At 39.7% G+C, this 23,698-nt stretch overlaps 1 protein-coding gene across 1 annotated transcript in view; it reads right to left on the reverse strand.

The window, feature by feature from the left end:
• pde4d (phosphodiesterase 4D, cAMP-specific) overlaps positions 1–23,698 on the reverse strand; it is a 211,894-nt gene that overhangs the window by 186,621 nt on the left and 1,575 nt on the right. The window contains exon 2 of the mRNA XM_028578739.1: positions 12,847–12,905. Within this exon, the coding sequence (XP_028434540.1) occupies positions 12,847–12,891 (45 nt within the window). The 5' untranslated portion in view covers positions 12,892–12,905. The remainder of the gene's footprint in view (positions 1–12,846; positions 12,906–23,698) is intronic.

A 23,698-nucleotide genomic window follows, 5' to 3' on the forward strand; every position in this document is an offset into this window, starting at 1 on the left:
AATATTTCTGTTTTTCCAACTGCTAATTATTCCCTGCTTTCCTAATTTTAAGTGTTAAGTAACTTTTAAATTGTAAATGAATGGTTTTATTTTTTGCTTTATACACCTGGGGCCTCATTTATAAAACTGTGTGTAGTAGATTATATTCTGAAAGATTTTGTGTGCCAAAAAGTCAGAATTTTCGTTCACAAAAACAAAACCTTGCGGCACACACCGGTATGCACTCTTCTCGTTATAAATACGGACGTGCGTTACCTCATGTGGTTGTGCACGAGCCTATCGCTCCTCCCAAGGTCGTCCCATATTTGTCCTAAGAAGGTGTTAATTAATCAATGACTATTCCAGCTTTGTAAAGGAGCCCTTGATGAACAATCGTGAAATGGAAAAATAGGGGGAAAAAAAACATGATTCAGTGATTGTGAGCTCAACGTGCTCCTAACAGAGGTAGAACATCGAAAAAAAAATCCTGTTTGGAGGCCTTAACCCTTGTGTGGTGTTCATATTTTTGTTACACAGCCAATGTTCCCTGGTCTGGTGGACCCACCACATTATTAGGCTTTTAAATCAATACAGTCATAAAAATGTATGTAAAAATACTTAACATATGTTTACTTTAGCTCAGTTACCAATGATATATACATAATTTATGGTTTATATTTGCCATTTACCCCAAATCATATGATAATTTTCGTTTTTTGTGAGAAAATAAGGAAATTCAATTAAAAAAGGTAAAAAAAAAATAGAAACAAGATTTTTGATCATTATTGGTGCTTATTTCTTAGAACTTAATCAGAACAGGTGAAAGTGCTTGAAATGTAACAATTTTGTAACTTTGTGTGGGAATAGCATGTGCAGAAAGACAACATTCCTGCACACAGACACCTACAATCAGACACGCCCACATACAGACGCACAAACACACACACACACACACACACACACACACACACACACACACACACACACACACACACACACACACACACACACACACACACACACACACACACACACACACACACACACACAGCAGGCCCAGTTAGGAGGAGGAGACAGTTAAGTTTCATAGCACCTACAATTATTACACTCGGGTTCAGCAGACCCAAACAACATACAAGGGTTAAAAAGATTTATTTGTTGGACATAAATATAATTTTTTATAATTCATGGATAGACCTAATTGTTACGAAAACTAAATTAAAATTTAGAGGGTGCTCACATGCAGGCTGGGCGCTATGCATCCAGAGTACTATTTCCAAAACCTTGGGAGAATTACGCATGATCACATGCATGGTCAAAAGGTTGCAGAAAACTAGGCACATTTTTACGCATGGAAAATCTTTATAAGTCCCGACTTTTGACAGGAATGTTTCAACGGCAAATTTCCCCTTGCTTCACGCAACTTTTTTTTGCGTAACAGGTTTTATAAATGAGGCCCCCGGAGTCCTTAAGCCTTTCTGCTTGGTCTCTTACTCAGTATATGGAATATTTTTGTTTTCTATTTTTTCTATTTATTTTACCTTATTTGCATTTTATTGATTTGAAAAAGTTATGTTTGCACATAATCAATGTGCATCTCAATTTTTCTCTTGCATGTGACTCTAAGAATGGTTTATGTACTTCAAATTTCTGGATGCATTACGTTATTGATCAATGATAGAATAATCAGGGATGCGTCATGAGGAAAACCTGTGGAAAACAAGTGTTGTTAACAAGATCATAATGCTTTTAGGAGGAATGATGATGTATAGGGATAATTTGTTGAATAAATTGCCAAGAGAGAAAAAAAAAATACAATGAATATAAGTTAGTCTTACTGTTGAGGACTTAAAGGTTCAAATAGAAAGTCCTATAAAGAAACTCACTTGAAAAAAAGAGGAAGCTCAAAGTGTACATGACAAATCACACCGGGTCAAGAGTAGAGAAAAAAAATCAAATGATAAGAATTTCAGTGGGAGGCAAGCACCATCTGAAAGCTGACAGTTGAGACCAGTGTGAGATGAGAGGAAGTCATTCTACAGTAGCAAGTCAACCTGGAAACACATCAGGTGGTCAATGTACCATGTTATCAGAAAAGTTGATTCTGCTGCAGTGAAGGCAGCAGCAGAGCCTCTCCTTTAAAAACAAGACCGCTTCAAGCTGCAACTACAATCAAACCTTTCACTGAATGTACGCACCTGGAAATCTATTAGCAAATATCTATCTCATTTTTGCAAAAACCAAACATATTACCTAATGCAAATGACTATTTTTATATGCAAATTGCTGTTTGCTTTCTTTGTATTGGCCTCCAATACAAAAGGCATCTCTCCCGCTCCATCTGAACACACAATACACCCAAGACTGCTGGACAGAAGTGAATAGAAGAAGCTATTTTTGTGTTGCTTCTCTGGTACTTTGGGGACAGCACAAAGTGAATCTGTTATTTGCGTACTGAGTGGTTCCAGGACTATCTTTGATTCAGGACACACTTAAATACACAAACACACACACACACAGATGGAGTGAGCTGGTGAAATAGCATGATGATCATTATTCATGCCACAAACCACAAATTGTCATTGTTTCTGCATTAATAACAAGGCTTCCCTGGTAAGTAAGGGTCAACAGTTACATTTACATTCTACGCTCTTTTACAGGTGACACACCCTTACATGATATGTCTTTTTAATGAGTACAGATCAGGCCTCTCAATCGATGGTTTTTAAAGCTCTTCACGCCCTGGCCCCAATCTACATAGCAGATATCATTCATCCCCACATAGCTCCCAGGTCCCTCAGATCCTCCAGCCAAGGTCTCCTCCATGTCCCACGGTCCGGGCTTAAGCAAAAAGGTGACAGAGCCTTTTCTGTTGCTGGCCCTCAGTTGTGGATCCGACCTCCACCAGACGTCAGAATTGCCTCTTCAATTGTGATAGTCAAAGCCAGGCTCAAAACTCACCTTTTTACACTGGCCTTCCCAGCATTTTAATTGTCTTATTCTGCTATGTTTGTAATTAAGTGTTTGTCTTTTGATGTTGTTGTAGCCTAAATCACTGATTTCTAAGTGTATGTTATTTTTATTTTATTACCCTGTGGCTAATGCGCTATGTACAGCACTTTGGTCAGCGCGAGCTGTTTTTAAATGTGCTATAGTAAACTTTACTTACTTACTTACTTACTCTCCTTTATACACTGAATCTCAGATACGGAGAGTACAGTTAAAAGCCCTGGTTTTCATTGCCGGGTTAACATGTCAAGGGGGGTGGGGGTCCGTTTTTGACAAAAGATAAGACAAACAATACTCCTAAACTGGAATAATACTTAATTTTTGTATTTAAATGAACATAACATAGTATTATGTATCATGTGAGCACAAAACAAACTAAGATGATAAAACTCTTAAAACTGGTTAAGCTGGTTTTGTACTTTAACGGTACTTTAACAAACTTTCAATTAATTAAATTACATAAAACCGTTTGACATGCAGTGGACCTAGTCAATAAATTCTTACTTTCTTACTTCCTTACTAAAGTCTAACGTATAATAATCATGCAACGAAAGCAGGCTGAAATTATTCTTATTTTGGCCTTTTTCTTGTAATGCTGACTTTCATACTGTAGATTGATTCGCTGTGTCAAGCAAAGAAGCATGGCCCGGGGCAGCCTCCTGAATAAAAACACCTATTTGCCCTGCAAGTGCAAACAAATGAATTATCCTGGCAGTTAGCCCTATACGCTGCCCCTTATAGCATTATAATTCTCTATTAGACCAGAAGGACTGACTGCCAGCCAAGAATGAAGAAAGGAGGAAGAAAATATGTGCAAACGTGTGTGTGTGTGTGTGGGTGCGCATGCAGGCTTGCATGTGTGCGTGCGTTCCCCTCTCCATCTTTGTTGTGACTGTTATGCCCCACCGTACATCATGCAGCCAAAACACCCTATCCCTGTCCACCACTGCATCCATCAAGATGCCAATCTTCATCTAGGAAGCCATCGAGCCTTTCATTACTACATAATTACCTGTAACAGACTCATTGCTACAAACAGTGGCTTACAGAACGATGGAGCCAATACGATTAACCCTCACATTTCATTTGGCTAAAGGTAAAGCAGATGGATGATGGATCTAATGAGTCAATGAAGTTATGTCAGTATTAACCATGACTTCTTTCAACAACATATTCACATACTACTAAACAATTGATGTAGTCGCCGTTTGCTCTTTTTGTTACTCTTACAGTGATACAGTGAACTGCTGTTATATTTGCACTTGCACGCAATACATTTTAGCCCTATTAAATCAATCTATGAATGATTTATGCACTTAAACTCATTATTTTTTTTCCTTTTGTATTATACTTGATTGCATGTCCATACATTTGTCACACTCCAGAAATAGTCCAAAATGAAGATTTAAGGTTAGTTTGTGTCCTTTGGTGTTTCTTCCTAGATATATACTTGACATCTGAGGAAAGTCAAATCTAATAAAAATAATATGTAAATAATATATTCCCTGAAGAAAAGAAAAGAATAATAAATGGCATGTGAAAATGACTTTAGTCACGTCGAAGACCATGCGTCAGAGGTATGACACAAGAGACTGCCGAGAGTACGTGTTATGACATCCAACTCTGTGTGTTTCCCGACTGCAGATTATACACACAGTCCTTGATATGCACTCACTTGTGCCAGCTCTCCTAAAGCCTTAAGTGGCCCTTTATGATAAGTGTGATCAGTGAAAGGTTAATTGGTCTGCTGTGACTCTTCTGTGCTCTCTGTGTACTTCATGTGTCAATCCAATGATGGTCTGGTCCCACTGTTTGGGAAGGGTGGCTGCAGGTTTGGGCAGCTATCAGCTCTGTGTTTTGGTTAAAAGCATAGCAACCTAGAAGTTTGATTTATGCTTTCCTGTTTGTATTTTCAAACAGTATGTTTCACTTTTTCAGGACAAAAGGCCCTGAGCATGTGTAAACTTGACCAAATCCAACAAAGACCAGGGAGCCGCTAGTGTTAGCCTCTGATATTGTAGCACCCAAGACCGGCTCTAACGCAGTGGATGTTCCAGTCAAGTCTTTTTTTTAGTCTCGCATTGCCAGACCTATCTCCAAAACACTGCGGAGGAAGGTCTGGCTAGTACACACAACTTTTCTGGATATGAGAAAAACATGATCTGGTTTAATGCCATTTCTTTAAACCAATCACAATCGTCTTGCGTGGCACTAAGCACCGGACGCAAGGTATGGTGCCTCCGAAAAATAGCTTCAGGAAGGAACTAGTTTTGGGGGAACATGTGCGCGTACGGAGGCGAGCTCTGGAATAAAAATGGCTGTTGAGTGTGTGATGAGAATTTTACTCAAAAATAAGATAAATATAATTTAATTGTCCATTCTAGCTCGGAGGATGTTTCTTGAATCGACCGGAGTTTAGAAGGCCAACACAAAGAAAGTGAGGGACATCTGGCCGAAAATGAAGGACATCCGGTGGACCCCCCGGCGGCACCGGAACTGTCCCGTAAATGGAACGTCGATATAGACTACTTCTCTTCTAACATAACCCCACAAAATACTGCAATGTAGTTAGCTAATGACAAGCTCGCTGGCTGTGGAAGTAACGATTGGTTACTAGGTAGGAAGCCAGCTAGCATGGCATGCTGACGTTTGCAGCTTGCTAGATAAACACACGGATTAATCCATGTGTTACACCTAAAAAAAAGACATGACCATTCTAACAATTTAGATACCAAGTATTTCTCTCACAAGAGTGCCATGCACATTGACAAATCCAAGCCATGACAGTCTGGTTGTGCCTAGTTACGGTTGCTATGTTGATTGGACAATTGCGGAAAGGTTTAGCAAACATTAGTTTAGCGTAGCAAACTGTGGCTGGGTTCGCTCGGTTGGTAGAGCGGGCTCACATATATAGAGGTTTACTCCTCGACGCGGTGGCTGCAGGTTCGACTCCAACCTGCGGCCCTTTGCTGCATGTCATTCCCTCTCTCTCTCTCCTCTTTCATGTCTTCATCTCTCCTGTGGAAATGAAGGCCTAAAATGCCCAAAAAAGCGTACCCTATTCAAACGTACATACAAAGTAGTAAAATTATGATTACCTTCAGGTAAATCAGCCTTGAGACGTATAGTGATTCACTCCTTTTATGTCATGGTTAAGAAGGACTTCATTCAATTTGGTTTCAGTGGACATTTAATGGGGTTTTGGTGGCTGAGAGAGTAAATAATTCAATGCAAAATGAGTCCCGTTCTGACTTGAACCCTTAGTTTACATGTTTGCACATCCCTGAGAAAAGAATGTGATAGAAAAGAGTTACTGTGAGGACAGTGAGGTAGAAAGTTTGTTTGAACAGCCTGATAAAGCTTTGATCATGACAGCATATCAATATGTATTACCAAATGAAATCTCCGCACCTATTATAAAATAGATACTCAAGACTTGGGAAAAACCCACGCACACACTCTGCTTTGATTTATTTTATAATGGAAATGGTTAAAAATGTATGTGAATTGGAATTTATTTGTCGGAAAATTATTCACCAACTCTTCTGCAGCGTTTGATGAAGACTCTTGATGTGAAGCTTCTTAGATATGCAGGTGGTTCAATATTGGTTCCATTTATGTATTTTTCTCACATGCAGCTCTTATTGATTCATATAAGGACTGAGAGGCGGCCACATCTTTTCTTATTTTATTATATTTCCTTCATTCTAATTCATTCCTCTTCTTGTCTTGTCGTCTGACTTTGTGATTGAACCAAACAAACAAACAATCTGGGCTCCTTTTCACTGTTCTACCTTTCTAATGATCTTGCTGCACACCAGAAATCAGGCATCTCGTCAATTTGAAAAGAGAGGCAAGGATTGTGGAGTTGGAAGAACGCGGTAAATCGTTAGAGTAATCTCTTAAGACTTGTTTTTCTAAATCTCTAACAGAGCTGAATGATCTGCTAAGAAGGAGAGCTGAATTCATAATGCACAGAGTGAGGCAAAATTACTATTTTAACGGCTGTAAACCAAGCAAATTGCTTGCTCTGAAACTAAAACAAAGCTAATCCAGAGCTACTATCCACAGCATCCGCACATACCGAGGTATCTCGACAAATTCTAAGGATATCAGCGCCACTTTTCAATCCTTCTACTCAAAGTTGTATGAGTCTTCTTGCAACTCAGATCCGACACAGTGCCAGGAGTTCCTAAAAGTTCCTAAACCAGCCTCTTTTTGACCCAGAGGAGGCAGATCAACTGGGTCAACCTATAATGTTAGATTAACTTAAATCTGAATTAAAAACAGTTAAAAAATGGAAAACACCAGGGTTGGATGGAATTCCTTCAGAACTTCTTCTACAGTATTTTGACATATTAGGACCTACCATTTTACAAGCTTTAACTTCAGCCATAGAGAACTTTCCACCAACAAACCAACACTGTGCTGATCTCAGTTATGCCAAAGAAGGGCAAAGAGCCTATGGATTGTTCAAATTACAGGCCCATCAGCCTCATCGGGACTGATATTAAGCTTTAATCCAAAGTCCTGGCTCTCCGTTTAGAGCGCTTTATCGAGAAGCTAGTCCACCCCGACCAATCAGGTTTTATACCCAAGCGTCATGCTGCAGACAATATATGGCTTTAGACCACCTAGAGTGGAACTACTTGTGGCAAGTAATGGAGAGGCTTGGTTTGGGAGCCAAATTCATTGACATGGTACGTACTTTATATGCAAATCCCACGGCCATAGTCTCAACCAATGGCCTGCACTCTAAGCCATTTCCCATAGAGCAGGGCTCGCGACAGGGATGCCCACTCTCCCCCATGCTGTTTGCAATCTCTCTTGAACCGTTAGCCCAAGCCATAAGGCAAAATAAAATATGTAATGTCCAGATTAAATCCAATAGAAGCTCAATATCATTATTTGCGGACGATATTTTGTTGTACATTTCTGATCTTGAGGACTATATTCCAAAAATTCTTAAGATCTTCAACAAATTTGGCTCAATCTCCAGCTATAAAATTAACTGGAATAAATCTAATCTTCTTTTATTGAATAACAGGCATGTGGCTTCAGCCATTAATGTTACAATACCAACCCAAAGCAAAATTACATATTTGGGCATCACCATACACACATCCCTACAGTGAGTTGTCCAGGACAACTATGAAAGTAGTGTTCAAAGGGATCTGGCCAATTGGTCTGCACTGCCGGCATCACTACGGTCCAGGATTGCTGTTAAAATGAACATAGTTCCTCGTGTGAACTTCTTAAGTACAATGATCCCCTTACCCCCACCAATATATTTCTGGAAGAAACTTGATACTTTAATTCGGCAGTATATTTGGAATAATAAACAACCTAGGCTAAAATACTCTACCCTGCAACGTACCACAAACACGGGAGGCCTGGCACTCCCCAACCTTAAAGTGTACCATAGAGCCTTTCAGCTCTATGGTACACTTTCGCTATCAATTTTTATTGCACACTATAGACAACAGAGAGGTTTTTCACTGAAAGTGGCAGTAAATTGTTTCGACTTTTAGTGGTTCTCTAAAGGTTTGGATTATCCATCAATCATCAGAAAAACCTCAGTTTCATCACACATTTACTGTGTGAAATACAGTGTGCATGCAGCTGCACCACATGTGGCAGTAATGCTGAATTTAAACATTCTTTGTGTTATTTGCATTACATTGTGTGGGATATCAAACACCTCCATACCTCTGCTAGGTGTATGCTGATACTGTTATATGCAAATTAGATTTCTATTCTTAGACAATTATGGCATACATTAGCCCCCCTTTTTTTTTTTCAATCTCAAGTAACGCACGTCTTACACTTCCATTTGTATTTGCATCACCCTTTGGGCTGTACAATGGCAAATGGTTGCAAAAAGTAAAAAAAAGTTTGTAAAGGCAAAACAAACACAGAGGACACTATGATATGATGACATATCATCTTGTTTCCAATTTATCTCAGCAGGGAAAGTGACAAAAATAAGACACAAGACACAAAACTAGCAGGACAGATGATAAGGAGGTAACACTGTGCACGGTACACTTAAGTGTCTTATTGGAGGTGAGGGAGATGAATCCCTTTGTTTCAAAGAGCCCCCCTCTAGCCTTTGAGGCGGGAGAAGAAATGTCTGGCGGGGACAAGACCCAGAGTCTTCCACAGCTTCAGACATGGCTCTGTGAAGCACTGGTCTGTGCATGACAAAATTAGATGCAATACCCTGGAGGTGCCCCAAATCTACTTTTGCAAAAACAAATGCACTCATAGGTGGCTAATAGGCTAAAGTATTTAAACCCCACAACACATTTTCTGTATTTTCCTCATCTGTGCAAAGGGTCAGGGACACTGTACTGTAATATACAGACATAAAGTGGAGCCTACTACTACTTAATGCTTTGTATCTACACACAATAAATTAAGTGAGGGTCTGGATTGTTTTGTAATAGGAACGTGAGACAGAAAGATACCACAAGTCATCCATGAACTGAATCTGGGTAAACTGTGCCACGGACAGGACGGCAGATTCATCACTCCATGAATCCTCCATGTCGACCTTTCTTGGACAGAGTTTACACAACCTTCATGCATCAGCCCCTAAATCCGCGCTGAGCATGCTGCTAAACACCTTATGCAAGATTAATCACACAAACAGGCTGTGAAATGAGAACGGTGAGTGGGTGGTGATGTTTCTTTACACAAGTTGTAGCAGAATAAATAAATATTGAGCCTGCCGACCTATCTGACTATGTGCGTGGATGATGCTTTTATGTGCAGGCTCCCCACAGACAACAGAACAGGCAGAAACACCCTGACAAGTATGTTTGGACCAGATAAAAGAAATTTGCCCCATTGAGTTTTGGCAGGCTTGAGGAGAAAAACAGATGTAATTTCCCTAAGTGCCAGAGTCCTCATTGTATGGAGCTGCCTGCTAATCTAATTACATGTATCAAATATGCAGTAGATTAATCCACTCTCTCATAAATAAATAAGCAGCCAGATAAGCAGTGGCTCAAAAACAATTAACAATGTTTGCACTGGGCCTGTCAAATCAATGATAAGAAGTCTGCTATTATCGGGTTTATCTAACAATGGCCACTGCTGTGTATGATGCAGTCAAATTTTCTTTTGGGTGAAAAAATAGTGGAGGGTGGATTTAGAGGGAAGGCAAAGAGCCCTTTCTTTAAAAAAAAATAAAATATATATATATATCTTGGCATTATTGTTTTAGATAAGTGGTATCAGTCTTAAATGGCTCTCTCAAATCCTGGAGGGGATTTCAAGTTTCAAGTGTTAAAAGCTAGAGTAGAGGCCTTTTGGGAATTGATCATCACAAAACTGTACTTAAAGTTTAGAGTGTTGTTGCTCTTTTTAAGATGTCTGTGAGGTTAGGGAATTATATATATCATTAAGCCCTTTATTCCATATCCTTTGTCCATTTTCTTCATTTGATCTCCTGCAGCTGTCTCTTGTCCTGCTCATCCTTCTGTCACTTTTCTGCTTCTCTAATAATGTTCCCCTCCTCTGATCCTGTTAAATCTAATTCCCCAGCTCTTTTCATTTAATATCTTGTCATCCACTTCCCCTCTACTCATCCTGCCAGCCTTCAACTGTATGAGCTGAGTGTCAACTGGCTTCACTGGTGATTAATGTGATTTTAAGTCATCAAATAATTCGAGCTGAATCCTCCTCCTCCTCCTCCTCCCTCTTTGTACTCTTCCTATGAATTAAATCCTAACCAACATCTTCACCATATCACCCTGTTAGGTCTCCTCACTTTAAACCTGCTCCCCTTATCCTCAAGGCCGGAGAGGCCCAAACACATGGCCTAAATGCTCCCCTGCTGGGCTCTAATTGGTGATCAAGATGTGCACGGGAAGGAGATGGAGCTGCGTATGGCCCATTTTTATTCCCTCATCACATTCACATGGCCACAGTCACATCTGCGTAACCATGGTGATGCTGATAAGTTGACTCATGACTATTCATCAATGGCGCTGCCTGATTGGACAGCCCCCGAGAGCCTTGCAAAACGTATTCATCAGCGCAGCCTGTGTCGTTGCTCTACCTCAATATGCCCCTCAGGATGATGAGGGAGCATCTTTGCTGCGCTCAGTGTGTTTTTCCACATTCACTTCTTGTCTTAATCTCACCCCCCCACACTTCCTCTCTTCTCTCTAATTACCTGTCCTCTCTTGCTGTCCCATCCATTTCTCTCGCAACACTTGTATCTCTTCTTTGCCCCCTTGCCCTGCTCCCTTCACTTGGTCTTAATTGACGAAGGCATTAATCACAGGCACATCTGACATGAATTATTGCTCACCTCGCCAAATCTCTTACTGCTGCTCGTTTACAAATCCCGCCCACTCCCACTTCCCACTACTAACCAAGGGAGAAAACATTCGAAATTCAATAATTTCCCCCAGGACATGTTTTAAAATCCATTGTCTCTTCAATGACACAAAATGTGAATCATCGATCAGTTTTTTGTTCCATTAGTAGTGGATTCCATTTTAAAGGTTGATAAATGTGTTCCTGTCGCTGTTGTTTTTTTTAATAAACATTTACATTTATGCAGCTCTTTTGAATAGTATGCCAGTGGGACTACATGCTTTTTATTTTAATATAATGTTATGCCTCAGTTTGAGCAGTCTATCTTGCAAGCAATCATGTCTTTGTATATTTTTTTCATCGGTGACCTCTTGCTGTCCTATGGAGCTACACCAAAGTGCATTTGAACTGTAGAACTAACAATGATATGGTTTCTATACATGCCAAGACAACGTTGTTGGAAATGTGTGTCTTTCTGTCTTAGCTTTCACTATGATTCTAGAAGGATGACCCTGTGGGAAACTTATAACAAGAAATGAAATAATTTGTTTCCCTCTCTTTTTTATATATATATATATATATAAAGAGTCTTTTTTTTTTAGGGGAAATTCTCTGCCTTTGCATACTCAATGTATTTCCTCTCTGATGTCAGATCATTTGAAAGACTTGCACACTGGCCCTACGTTTGAACTTCAAGTCAAGGTCAGCAACCGAGGAATATGATTGAATATCTTATTCATGCACGGGGGGGATATGCCTCACATTGTCTGCTGCTGCTCTATCCGAGCTCCATCTCTAGTTGAACACAGCAGCTCTGACCTCTCTAGTTGTCTGTAGGATTTCCAGGAAGCTGCCTAATGAATCCAGATGGATAGTGGTGGGTGACTTCAACATCATATGAGAGCCCAGATACAGTCGGTTGGATGTTGATGCGAGTGTAGCTGTTGTGGGGGGATGGGTGATGAAGGAGATATGCATGAAAGGAAAATACCAGTTTTTAACTTGTGTGGAGATTGTATAAAATAGTGCTATTAAATGACAGTATTGGATACTCACATAAAGGATGAAACCATTCATCATCATGTCGATTCCACCTCACTAATCCAGGGATGATTAGTTAAACATCTTTCTCGTGTCGTGAGCAGCAGAGTGAGTTCAGGCACATTCACAAGTCTGTTCCAAATTTGAATCATCTCACATTTAAATGTGTCATGTGTGGGGGTTTCCATTCCATATCACCACAAATGGCCAAAATTGGTGTGACTTTGGACTTTCCAGAAATTATTGAGTAGCTCTATAAATAATTGTGTTACAACTTGCATTTTCATGGAACCAATTACTGCCAGAAACATAATCTGAATCAGGAAATCCACATGACCTATACAAACCCCTTATAATTACATATATAATGGAGTACAATAGAATACATAAGAATGGTTTTGCCTATCAAGATGTAGAGTTGTGTAAAGATGAAAGATGAAAGGATGTAAAGGGAAAAATAAAAAGACAAAGCTGCTGTTCACTTACACTGTCCCGCTGGCTTTCGTCCCTGGACCGGTCATTCTTTTGCATGGTGCGTGCCACCTCTGAAAACAGGCAGGCTTCAGTCACACAATTATTCGGAAAGGGGGGGGGGGTCAGCAAACAAATACAAGCAAAACATTTGTGAGAAGGTAGCCCATTTCAACTAATTCCCAAACTGATCATGTAAACTTTAGTACATCAAACATTCTGCTAGATTTTTCAAAAACTGATTTAGGTTATTTCATTTACAGTTTTTTCCAACTGCTTACACACGTTTCAAAACTATGTCTCCTTTTTTCAAAACTCTACACACAATTCCTAAAACTGCTCACACAAAATGCAAAATGCCTCACATCTCCTTCAAAATGAAACACTGCATTCAAAATACCATAAACTCATCTCAAAATGAAGCATTTGCATCAAATGGCACTTTTTTCATAATAGTACATTTTTGGATATACCATGTACACACTGTTGTTCTAAATCTAAAGCTCTTTTGTCTTTCATAGGCTTATAGCTACATTTACAATGTTCTAGAGGGAAAGTAATCTGCTGAAAGTGGTTGAAAAGTGCACCTGTAAAAAACAATGTAATGTTACAATGAAACAGAAAATATTGATTGGGCAAAACATTACGTTAGCACCGTGTTGTTTACAGTAGCATGAAACAAGAAAACAATAGTACAAACATATGTAAACCAAAGGTATCATTTTTAGAATAAAGAATATGTGTATGTGTGTGTGTGTGTGTGGTGAGTGTTTTTGCATGCTTGTGTGTCGGGGCGAGGGGGTGTGTGTGTGTGTGGGGGGGGGGACAGAATTGTATGCACTTTGTGCAAAACAAAGTCTGATTGATTTGTAATGCTGAAATAGTCATTAGATAGTTGCATGCAGCATGGACGCCACTATAAAGCTACTCAAGATGGGCTTCTCTCCCTGATCTCATCAGAGATGGCTCTCCTTCTTACTCTTCTTCCCTCCTCCTCCTCCTCGTTGTTATCCCCTGTCTCTCCCTCCTACTCCCCTTGCTCTCTGTCTATTGTTGGCATCCATTGTTCAAAACTGGTAATCTGACCTTTGACCTATGTATAGGTATAATACTAAAGCAATGATTGGTTAGTGTTCAGTTATGACATAATGTGTTTGCAAATGTGAAAAGTGTGTGTGCCCTGGTAAATAAGTGTAGCATTTTGATTGGTTGTGTTTAGAAATGGATAGCAAGTCACTTCCTGTTAGATTTTTGTGTCTTAGGTAGAGAATTGTGTGTAATGTTTTGAAAAAAGGGTTTAATGCAATTGAAAACTGAGTGAAAGGCTGAGAAATAGCTTATGGTTTTGAGATTTGCTGGGTAGTTTTGCACTTTGAGTGAGAGGTTTCAAAAATCGTGTGACATGAAACAATTTAGTGTGTAAGCAGTTGGAAAAAACTGTAAGTAAATGAAAAAACACAGATTGTACAAATCTGTGACGCATTTTTATGCACTGTATGGAGTTTTTGAAATGTGTTTATTGTTTTCAAGCAAGATAGGCTGAGGGGTTTTGTGGTTTGAGAATATGAAAGCTTTGATCTCCTAGACAACCTGGTACGTGTGTGTGGGGAAGGGGGAACACGATGCGTGTGTGTGTGTTGTGTTGGTTGAGAAAGGAGCCATGCTGGGATCCACTGGCCTATTAGAATGCATTAGAGTGTAAAAGGTAAAGGTCAGTGAATTATCAGCCAGAGTTATGTTACACAACCGTGTTCTGTTTACCTGGCCTAATAACCCCGAGCCTACACCTGCCTCTCTCTCTATTCTCTCACTCACTCACACACACACACACACACACACACACACACACACACACACACACACACACACACACACACACACACACAACAAGACCCATTGTGCTGAACTGAATTTCCACAACCGTTGATAGATTGTGAAGTGTTGAGACTCATGGGAAAAATCCTGTGGAACTTCAGAGAAGTAAACAATCAAATTCTGGTGTGGTTTGATTGGAGCATATACAGTAAGTATACTTGTGTTTTGGTATTCCTGTCACGTCTAACATTGTCTGGTTGATATCAACCAGCATGAAGTATCAAGAAAGTAAGGAGACAATTCAGTACTCCTCATTTTGCTCTGCTTTTATATAACAACTCGTGCTGTCCTCTCTGTGTATTTCTATCAAGTTTTGTGTGAATGCATATATGCAGTCCCTGAAGACAGTTTTTTCCGATTGCTAAATGACAGTGGGCACAACTGGAGTCACATGTGCAAAACTCAAACTACAGTCTGCATTACCAACAGTCACCTGAGCTAAACAGTTCACATCACCTGCAAAACTCATTCAAAGCAACACAACTCTTACAGTTTTTTTCGATTGCTAAACGACAGTGGGCCCAACTGGAGTCACATGTGCAAAACTCTAACTACAGTCTGCACAGCAGCAGTTCATGTGGACCTCTAGATCGTTTTTCATTGCTTGAACACAGTTTTCAAAACTCTACACACTTATCCCATGACTTTAACCACAACGTGCACAACACTGTAGATTTACAGCACTTTGTTCAAATGCTAACACACTGCTGTCAAAACTGTTAACCACACATTCTAAACAGAATGCAGGTGATGTGAACTGTTTAGCTCAGGTGACTGTTGGTAGTGCAGACTGTAGTTTGAGTTTTGCACATGTGACTCCAGTTGTGCCCACTGTTGTTTAGCAATCGGAAAAAACTGTAACACACGTCTCAAAACAGGCTCAGTGCAGCCAAACACTATGCACAAGCCTCACTGAGATAACACACACTGTCACTCAGAACACACTGAGAGTAAAAACACTAGCGTCAAACACCAATACAGAAATTACAAACTTTTTCATCTTTACAGTTTGAACAATTTGAGTGACTTTTACACTACTCAATAGTTTATTTAAAGACAAAATATAGATTGTATAGCATACCAATTTTTACATAAGGTAAACAAGAAGGAATGAAAATCAGCAGTTTTCTTCAATATAGTATTTTGTCTCCAGTAATTTATGGAATTACTTGGGGAAAAAAACTAAAGGTACATAACAGTACCAAAGAATAGTGTGACTAATCCTGCCTCGCTCCAGCATCATGTGGCAGGTTTTCTTCATCACATTGGATGTCTGCATCATCTCTAAATACAAATGAATGTGGTGTTTCTATTGCTTTCACCTCCATTACTTTCTGAAAAACAGTAAGAACGCAGTTTTACTATTGTAAAGATATAGTGTTTTTCACTTTTTTTTATAGCTGTGTACATAACCTCAAACATCTTACCTGGACATGTTGGTAGCTCTTTTACATGTTTCTCAGTACAGTGTATAATTGTTTCATTCTTATTTGGTGTTTGTATACAAAAAAAGGCTTTCCGAGTTTTCTCTGTATAAATACCATATATGTTCACTAAATAGTCTAAAACAAGACACTTGCTTACGCTTTCAGCTAAAATTGCAATCAGCAGTGTTTGATTGGCACCAGACTGAAATCTATTCTGTTTAGAATGTGTGGTTAACAGTTTTGACAGCAGTGTGTTAGCATTTGAACAAAGTGCTGTAAATCTCCAGTGTTGTGCACGTTGTGGTTAAAGTCATGGGATAAGTGTGTAGAGTTTTGAAAACTGTGTTCAAGCAATGAAAAACGAACTAGAGTTTGGTCCACATGAACTGCTGCTGTGCAGACTGTAGTTAGCGTTTTGCACATGCGACTCCAGTTGTGCCCACTGTCGTTTAGCAATCGAAAAAAACTGTAATATATTTTCCCTACTACAGCAACTTCCTTTATGGTTGTCTGTGTTTCACATTAGGGAACACAGGCTAACAGGTCATTTTTATCAGCCTATTCCATGCAAGGCAACACCTGCATGTCACTTGCCATTTACTACCTACACCTTCATTTACATGGTCCATGAGTTTAGAAACAACACCAATTCCACTTAATCTCTGTCTACCAGGACTCATCAGCAACACTGGATGTACTTTGAATGAGTGGTCAGCCAAACGGGTAACACATTATCCTCCACTCCGGTCCTTTAGCTCGGGCCCATCTCCGCTAAATAGATGTGGAGTGACAGGACTGCCAGGTAATTACCAAAGTCAGAAAAACCGACAGAGCTGACTCGACAGTCTCCATCGATTGGTCTCTGAGGAGAGGAGAGACATTGGTCATGACATGGTGCTCAGGCTTTGCATGATGTTGATGTCGTACTAAAGAGCACCATGTGCAAGCCAGAATGTATGCACAGCACCAAGCATGCCCATGAACATATAATATCAACACCTTGTTTCAAAAGATGGTGGCTGCATTCCTTGTTGTCAGAGTTTCTTAGGATACTGTCCTTCCCGCTGTACGTATACATTTTGATTATCAAATTGTCAGAAATAACAGGAAAATGTATAGATTTCTGTCAAATAAGGTAACACAGACTGATACGTGCTGCAGTTACTGTACGCAGACTGATCATGCTTACTGCCGTGCGTAGTTCTCCTCCCCCACGCCCCCAAAGGCCCATTCTAAACTAGGAAAAACCCTGTTCCCTGTTCACATTGCAAGTATTTACACCTTTAGTTAGATCTTTAGGTTTGTTAATTCCGGCTGATGAGAACAGCGCCATTCAGACTGAGAGGTGCAACAAATAATCACGGCAAGACAATGTGAAAATGAAGATTTGTTCCTCTTCTGCTGTAACTGAACTGCAGTGGGGTTTGGTAGAGTGGGAGTGTAATCTGCACACAGGGCACAAGATAACCCAGGGCAAACCACAGCCTTGACCTATGCTCATATTCAGCTATCTCTGCAAGTGTTAACTGCTATGAACCATCATGCTTTGTCCCTACACAGCCACCAAAATCCCTCAACATAGCAACAGTGATATGTAAATTTTCAGTCTAAAACATTTCTTGGCATCTCAGATTTTACCATCTCTCTGTAGTCATTAAGTGTTATAATGATGCAAGTCCATATGATTAAGCTGTCTGCAAAGCATTGCTGGCTATGTTCCGGTGCCTAGACTAAAGATTTAAAACTGTAAACAGCTATTTCAGTCAAGAGCTGGGCACAGACTGAGAAAACTCTAATTAACAGAGTGATACAAAATGTCCTGAATGTGGCGGTGCAGTTGACATGTTGTCCAACTCGCAGAGTTTATTGTCTCTAGTACTTGAAAAAATTAAGCTATCTACATTCCACTCCAAGTACTCCAGTAATTACACTCCATGTCTTCTCTTTTCTGGCGCTGTCCTTATAAAAAAGGATCTGTGGTGTTGATTATGTTTTTCCACCTTCAAGATGAATCTCTTGTCATCCGTGGTGTTGTAGAGGAGGGGGGTGTCTTTTGGTAAATTGACTGGATTCGCAATGTATATCCACTGAGAGACTGACATATATATTGAGAGGCAAATTGGGGATGTACAGTATGAGAAAATCTGGAGGCCATTTGACCGGAAGAAGACATAGGGGAGCTGCTACTGTGACACTGTCATGTAATTGGGGGGGCGTTGCTTTAAATTGTAACTGCAATTTAAATTTAATAAAAACATTGCATTTCATTTTTTTTTTTAAATGACTGGATTCTCTCACTGTTTTACTTCTGCCCGGCTGTCCCAATGCCCCACGGATCACGTGAAAATAGACCTTGCACATATCTTTAGCGGAGCGGAGCCACTTCACGCACGCTTCTGGGATGCGCTGTCAGCAATTAAAAAAATAATGAAGCCAAGAACCAGGTGTGGATGCAGCCTGCTGTGAGGCGGGTGGTGGAATATCAAGCATTGACTTGAATGGCCGTGATTGCTCAAGGGGGGCCGCGTGGTGGAAATACCCTTTTAGTGCACACTGTTTTGTCATTAACAGCCACATTCACAGTGTCATGGTCAACTTTGCAGTTCATACATGGTAGCTCTAAATCAGCTAAAAGTCTATCATAGCTTGAAGGAGCTGTTGAAATGAATGAAATAAACTCTTCCTCTTTCCATCTCTCACTGTCTCTTCAGGGTGGGCCAAGAGCCCAAATATGATGATTCTCCAGAATAATGTGGATTTCAGCCTTGAGAGCACAAGCCTAATTTAGCAAAAACTGAATCAGCAGGAGAGAAGGTGCAGATACAAAGAGAGAAATAGATGGATAAACAACATCACACTCTTGATCTCAGCCAGCCATTATTATTTACCTTGTTATACATGCTCCTGAAAGCTGCACTAAGAGGATAAAAGTATTTTGACGTGCACATTCTCAATTAAAACGGCAGGCAATGACCACTCACACACACTTAATAAATCTTTATAGTGATCTGAACTGGGCTGAAAAGATTGTTCATGTATATGTGAACTCTCTATGACACAAATACATTTTTAGACTCATTAACCAGTCACATCACACTCTTCTTTTTCAGACACAGCAACACTGCAGTGACAATTGTCTAGTCTCAGTGGTGATCAGCAACACCGGTGTTTGTGGACTAAAACAAACAGAACTTGTCTTTTCTTTTGTATTGCAGGCGGGAAGCCCTTATTGTTTGTGTGTCTCGGTGTGTGTGATGGAACAGTGTGGCAGGGTGTCTGCCTACATTGCAACCACAGGGGGTTGATTTCTGTCTGAGCTCAAGTATTAGTTACGTGAGGTGCTACCGATCCCCCACCAGAGAGATCCAGATATGAAAACACTGTCCCTTTGATACATCCTTTGTTGGCTTTTTCAATTAACTTCATGCCATCTTTAGGAGAGTGATGAGAGTTTATCCTGTGTGATCACGTTAGGCGATTGAGCAAAAATTGAGCTGAGCTATGGTTTCTCCTCACCCAGCAGTAGAAGGTCATGGCTGTCTCTAATATGCTCTAAATTTCCGCTACTGTGTGAAACGTCTCCTTCATTTCTTCTTTGAGCTCCCGCAGCTGCTTATTGAATAATCGCTCAAAAGTATCTCAGCCGTTTATTGTAGCCATTCAATCAGCCGAGATGAGCAGGCGCAGTGGCTTTGTTGAAATAGCCAGTCACTTTTATTCTCTTTATAGGCAGATTAGCATAGACCCTTAATCAAGTACGCTTTTTGCTAAATTTGTACATAATTGTACATATTGTGGAGGAAAGCCACTTGAAGAGTATACATTAATAGGTAAGCTTAGATGGCAAATACTAAAATGAAGCAATCAGTAAACAAATCAGTTAATACTGTTGCAAAGCTCCATCTTAGAATCTTCTAATTAAAATATATTACAACTCATTATAGGATACATCAAATTTTTTGCAGAGTAAGAAGAAATTACACGTATTTGAGGCTCACTAAAAGCTCCTCTTGGTGTACCATCCAATCAGTCTAATTTGGCAGCCATTAACGGAAATGGATTTTCCCACCTCACGGAGTTCCTTTACCTAAGTAAAGATTGCAGCGTAAATTATCATCCTATTGATTAAGTTATTGTATTTTGGTCACTGATTGCACCTTAAAGATCAGTGCTGAACCCCTTTTAAAGTAAGATGGGTTTGTTGTTTGTTTCTTGTAGGAATATATATATATATATATATATATATATATATATATATATATATATATATATATATATATATATATATATATATATATTTTTTTTATTTTATTGTGTGTGTGTGTGTGTGTGTGTGTGTGTGTGTGTGTGTGTGTGTGTGTGTGTGTTGAGCAGCAGCAGCAGTCTGTCGAGCCACTGAGTGAGCCGAAACATAGCAGTGGCTCCTCCAAGTGGTGCTGCAGTTACAAGACATGATAGCACAAATAAAAAAAGATTATGATAGCACAAATAAAAAAAGATTATCTCTTAATTTTATCTGACATATGTGAAGAGACACTACTGAGGAGCAAATCCTCAAACATCCCTGCCTTTCTTTGGCTGACCTGTCCTGTCCTTTACAATGAGGACTAGCATTAGCTGCCACCTCAATCCCTCAGTCCATACATCACATAAATCAGCTACGATCCAACCACTGGAGGGCTGTCACTTCCTGTAATACTATCACACACCCTCATGCACTAAAACTCAAAGGCATGCCAACATACGTGTGCACACACACACACCCCTGAAACATGATCTCCAAATGATGGATGTGTGCTGTCACTTGGTACAGACTCTCTATTTCAGAATACTTCAAAACCATACACTTGATCCTATGCAGTGCGTGTAGGAGCTCCAATTCATTCAAAGGCTGTTATAAAGCCATATCTGGCTAAACAGCTCAGTTACCTTTCCATTCATTCCTGTAGAGCTTTGTTGACAGTGATGAGCCCTTTTGTAGCAGCTTGGAACAATTTCACAGCAAGTGGACCAGGGAGGAAAATACAATAACACTTACTTGAAATGTAAATTAGCTCTCACACCTCTAGCTCTTTGAAAATAACGGTCTTATATTTCACCAGTTGTCTCGCAGACCCAAGTATGAGTCATCATTTTCTTGTTTGCTTGTTGTGCTGTGAAATTGGGGTCATCAGATGTGGGAGTATTTTGAAAACAGTTTGATGTGCATCAACAATGAAAGCCTAAAATTATTTCTATTCCAGGTTCTTTAGACAATTTATTGGCTCACTTACCACTTGGATTACCTTTCTATAATTTTCTTCACTGGAATATTTAAATAAATTAATCTGTTTGGCATTTTTTGGCCATCTGCATTTTTATTTTTGCAGCCAGAAGTGACCATAGGGACAAGAGGGTGGAGCTAAGTAATCGGCTAGCTTGTTTAGCAAGGTGCAAAAATTAATTTTAGTAGAACTGAACCCTGAACAAGACATTTTTAGGTGACCAAAATGTTATAATTAACTTCCATGAACTGAAAACACACCGGACAACACCGTAGTAGAGACTTGTCAATCACGAGGTAGTCTAGATCGATTCATTTCTGGGATTGTTCAGGTGCCGCCGGAAATTCCGCCGGATGTCCCTCATTTCGGCCGGATGTCCGTTACCTTACGCTTTCTTTGAGTTGGCATTTTAAACTCTGGTTGATTTATCAGCACTATGGTTAACTGCTCCTCAGATCTCTGCAGGGTAAATCAAGACAGCTAGCTAGACTATCTGTCCATTCTGAGTTTTCTGTTGCACAACTAAAACAACTTTTGAATGTACACATGTTCCACCAAAACAAGTTCCTGTGAGTTGCATTCTGGCTGTGGACTTCCAGCTACTGAGAATAATATGCTATCAATCAATCTTTCATATTTTAAATTGTATCTCTTGTTGCTGACTCATCCTAGAATTATTGTATCACAGTTAATGAAGCAACAGAAACTGTGGCTCTGAAGGGAGCTTTTCTAAAGACTGTGTATGTTCTAGTGTTTTTGGAGATTAACCCCTACGAGTTTACCATTTTACAAACTCACACTTGTCAATAAATGTCACTATAAATGCCGCTAGTCTTTCAGCTCACAATTTAGATTTAAGAGTCTGCAACTTTACTGTTTTTGTTCACTCTCACAACTCTCATTAACCCTGCTTCCAACCACAGCAGGCAGCTGTTTTCAGCAAGAATGCGCAGATAACCCTAGTTTATACAGTCTATGAGATAAACCCAGTGTACACTACCTCCAGAGCACCAAACGGCTGACAAACAAAATTAGCGACTAGCTGGTGGACCTTACATTTTCCAGGGGGACACAAACACAACTAACATGTTTGCCAACAACTTTATAAGGTGAATGTGCCATTGTTGTGTTTACAGCTTATTTCGCCTCCCCCAAAAATACCAAAAATAAAAACCATAAATTGATGGTGCTATAATTCAGCAAAACATATTGTCATGCTGATATACTGTGAGACCAAGACAATTTGAGTGTAAATTGGCTGATTATACCAAACCTCTTTTTGGTTTTCTAATGTAAAATTAGTCATGGCCATAAACTATAGTCTATCAAGTATTTAAATATCTTTCTTTACTGTGATATGTTTTAAGAGCCAATTTAGAAGCTTACTGGAGGAAAGAGACTGTTGTCCATAGAAATAAAATGACTGACAATTAAGGAAGCCTTTGTGTTAGCACAAGTTTATGGCTCACTTTTGACCAGTTAAACCAAAGGAAAAGTTGTGTAAAGCCTGCAGCGAGCAAATTATTACAGTGTCACAGACGGTAGCAGCTACAAGCCACATTGGTGTGTTGTGCACAAACAGCAGAATGACCATATATATAAAAGAAGTAGTTATATCTATGAGAATGACAATAACAATTCAGCAAAAATAACACTAAAATGCAATTGCTACTATATTTTAAGTGTTCCTACAGTTAAATTCTAGGCATTCAGATACATGAAAACTGTGCTGCTCTGCTTTGAAGTGCCAGCAGAGGCCCCCAGAGAGCTAATAGTTGCCTGCACAACTCACACTAAATGTTCACTCCTGATACCCTTTCTGTCCTCTACTATATGATTAAAAAAACATGTTACACAATATATTATTGTTTTTTGATTCACAGATTTAAATAAAAACACATCTAAATCCATACTACACATTGTTTGCATACCAGCTGTCACTATACTGTACACCCCGTCCCATCCGTTAGAGTTCTGCTGATATAAAAATACACAATTATAAGCATTTCTAGTGTTTCTCTTTTTATCCTGAACCGAGAGCCTCTTTTTCCATCCCTGTTACAAAAACACACACAAGGCATTGTCTACTATCCCATTTCTCTCATACACATGGCCCACTACAGCCAAATGACATCACTGACCCAAGGCAGAAGCAGGCCCTGCAGAGCTGGGGATGACTCACTCCTCTGTACGGTCCAGCAGAAAACAGCAGGCATGCAGCGGTGAGGCGAATCTCAGCCTGCATCTCTCTCATCAGATGTGATTAAATATGGGGACACTGATGACTGACTGAACACAGCA

The sequence above is a fragment of the Perca flavescens genome, chromosome 5, assembly GCF_004354835.1.
Source record: "Perca flavescens isolate YP-PL-M2 chromosome 5, PFLA_1.0, whole genome shotgun sequence".
Lineage (NCBI taxonomy): Eukaryota > Metazoa > Chordata > Actinopteri > Perciformes > Percidae > Perca > Perca flavescens.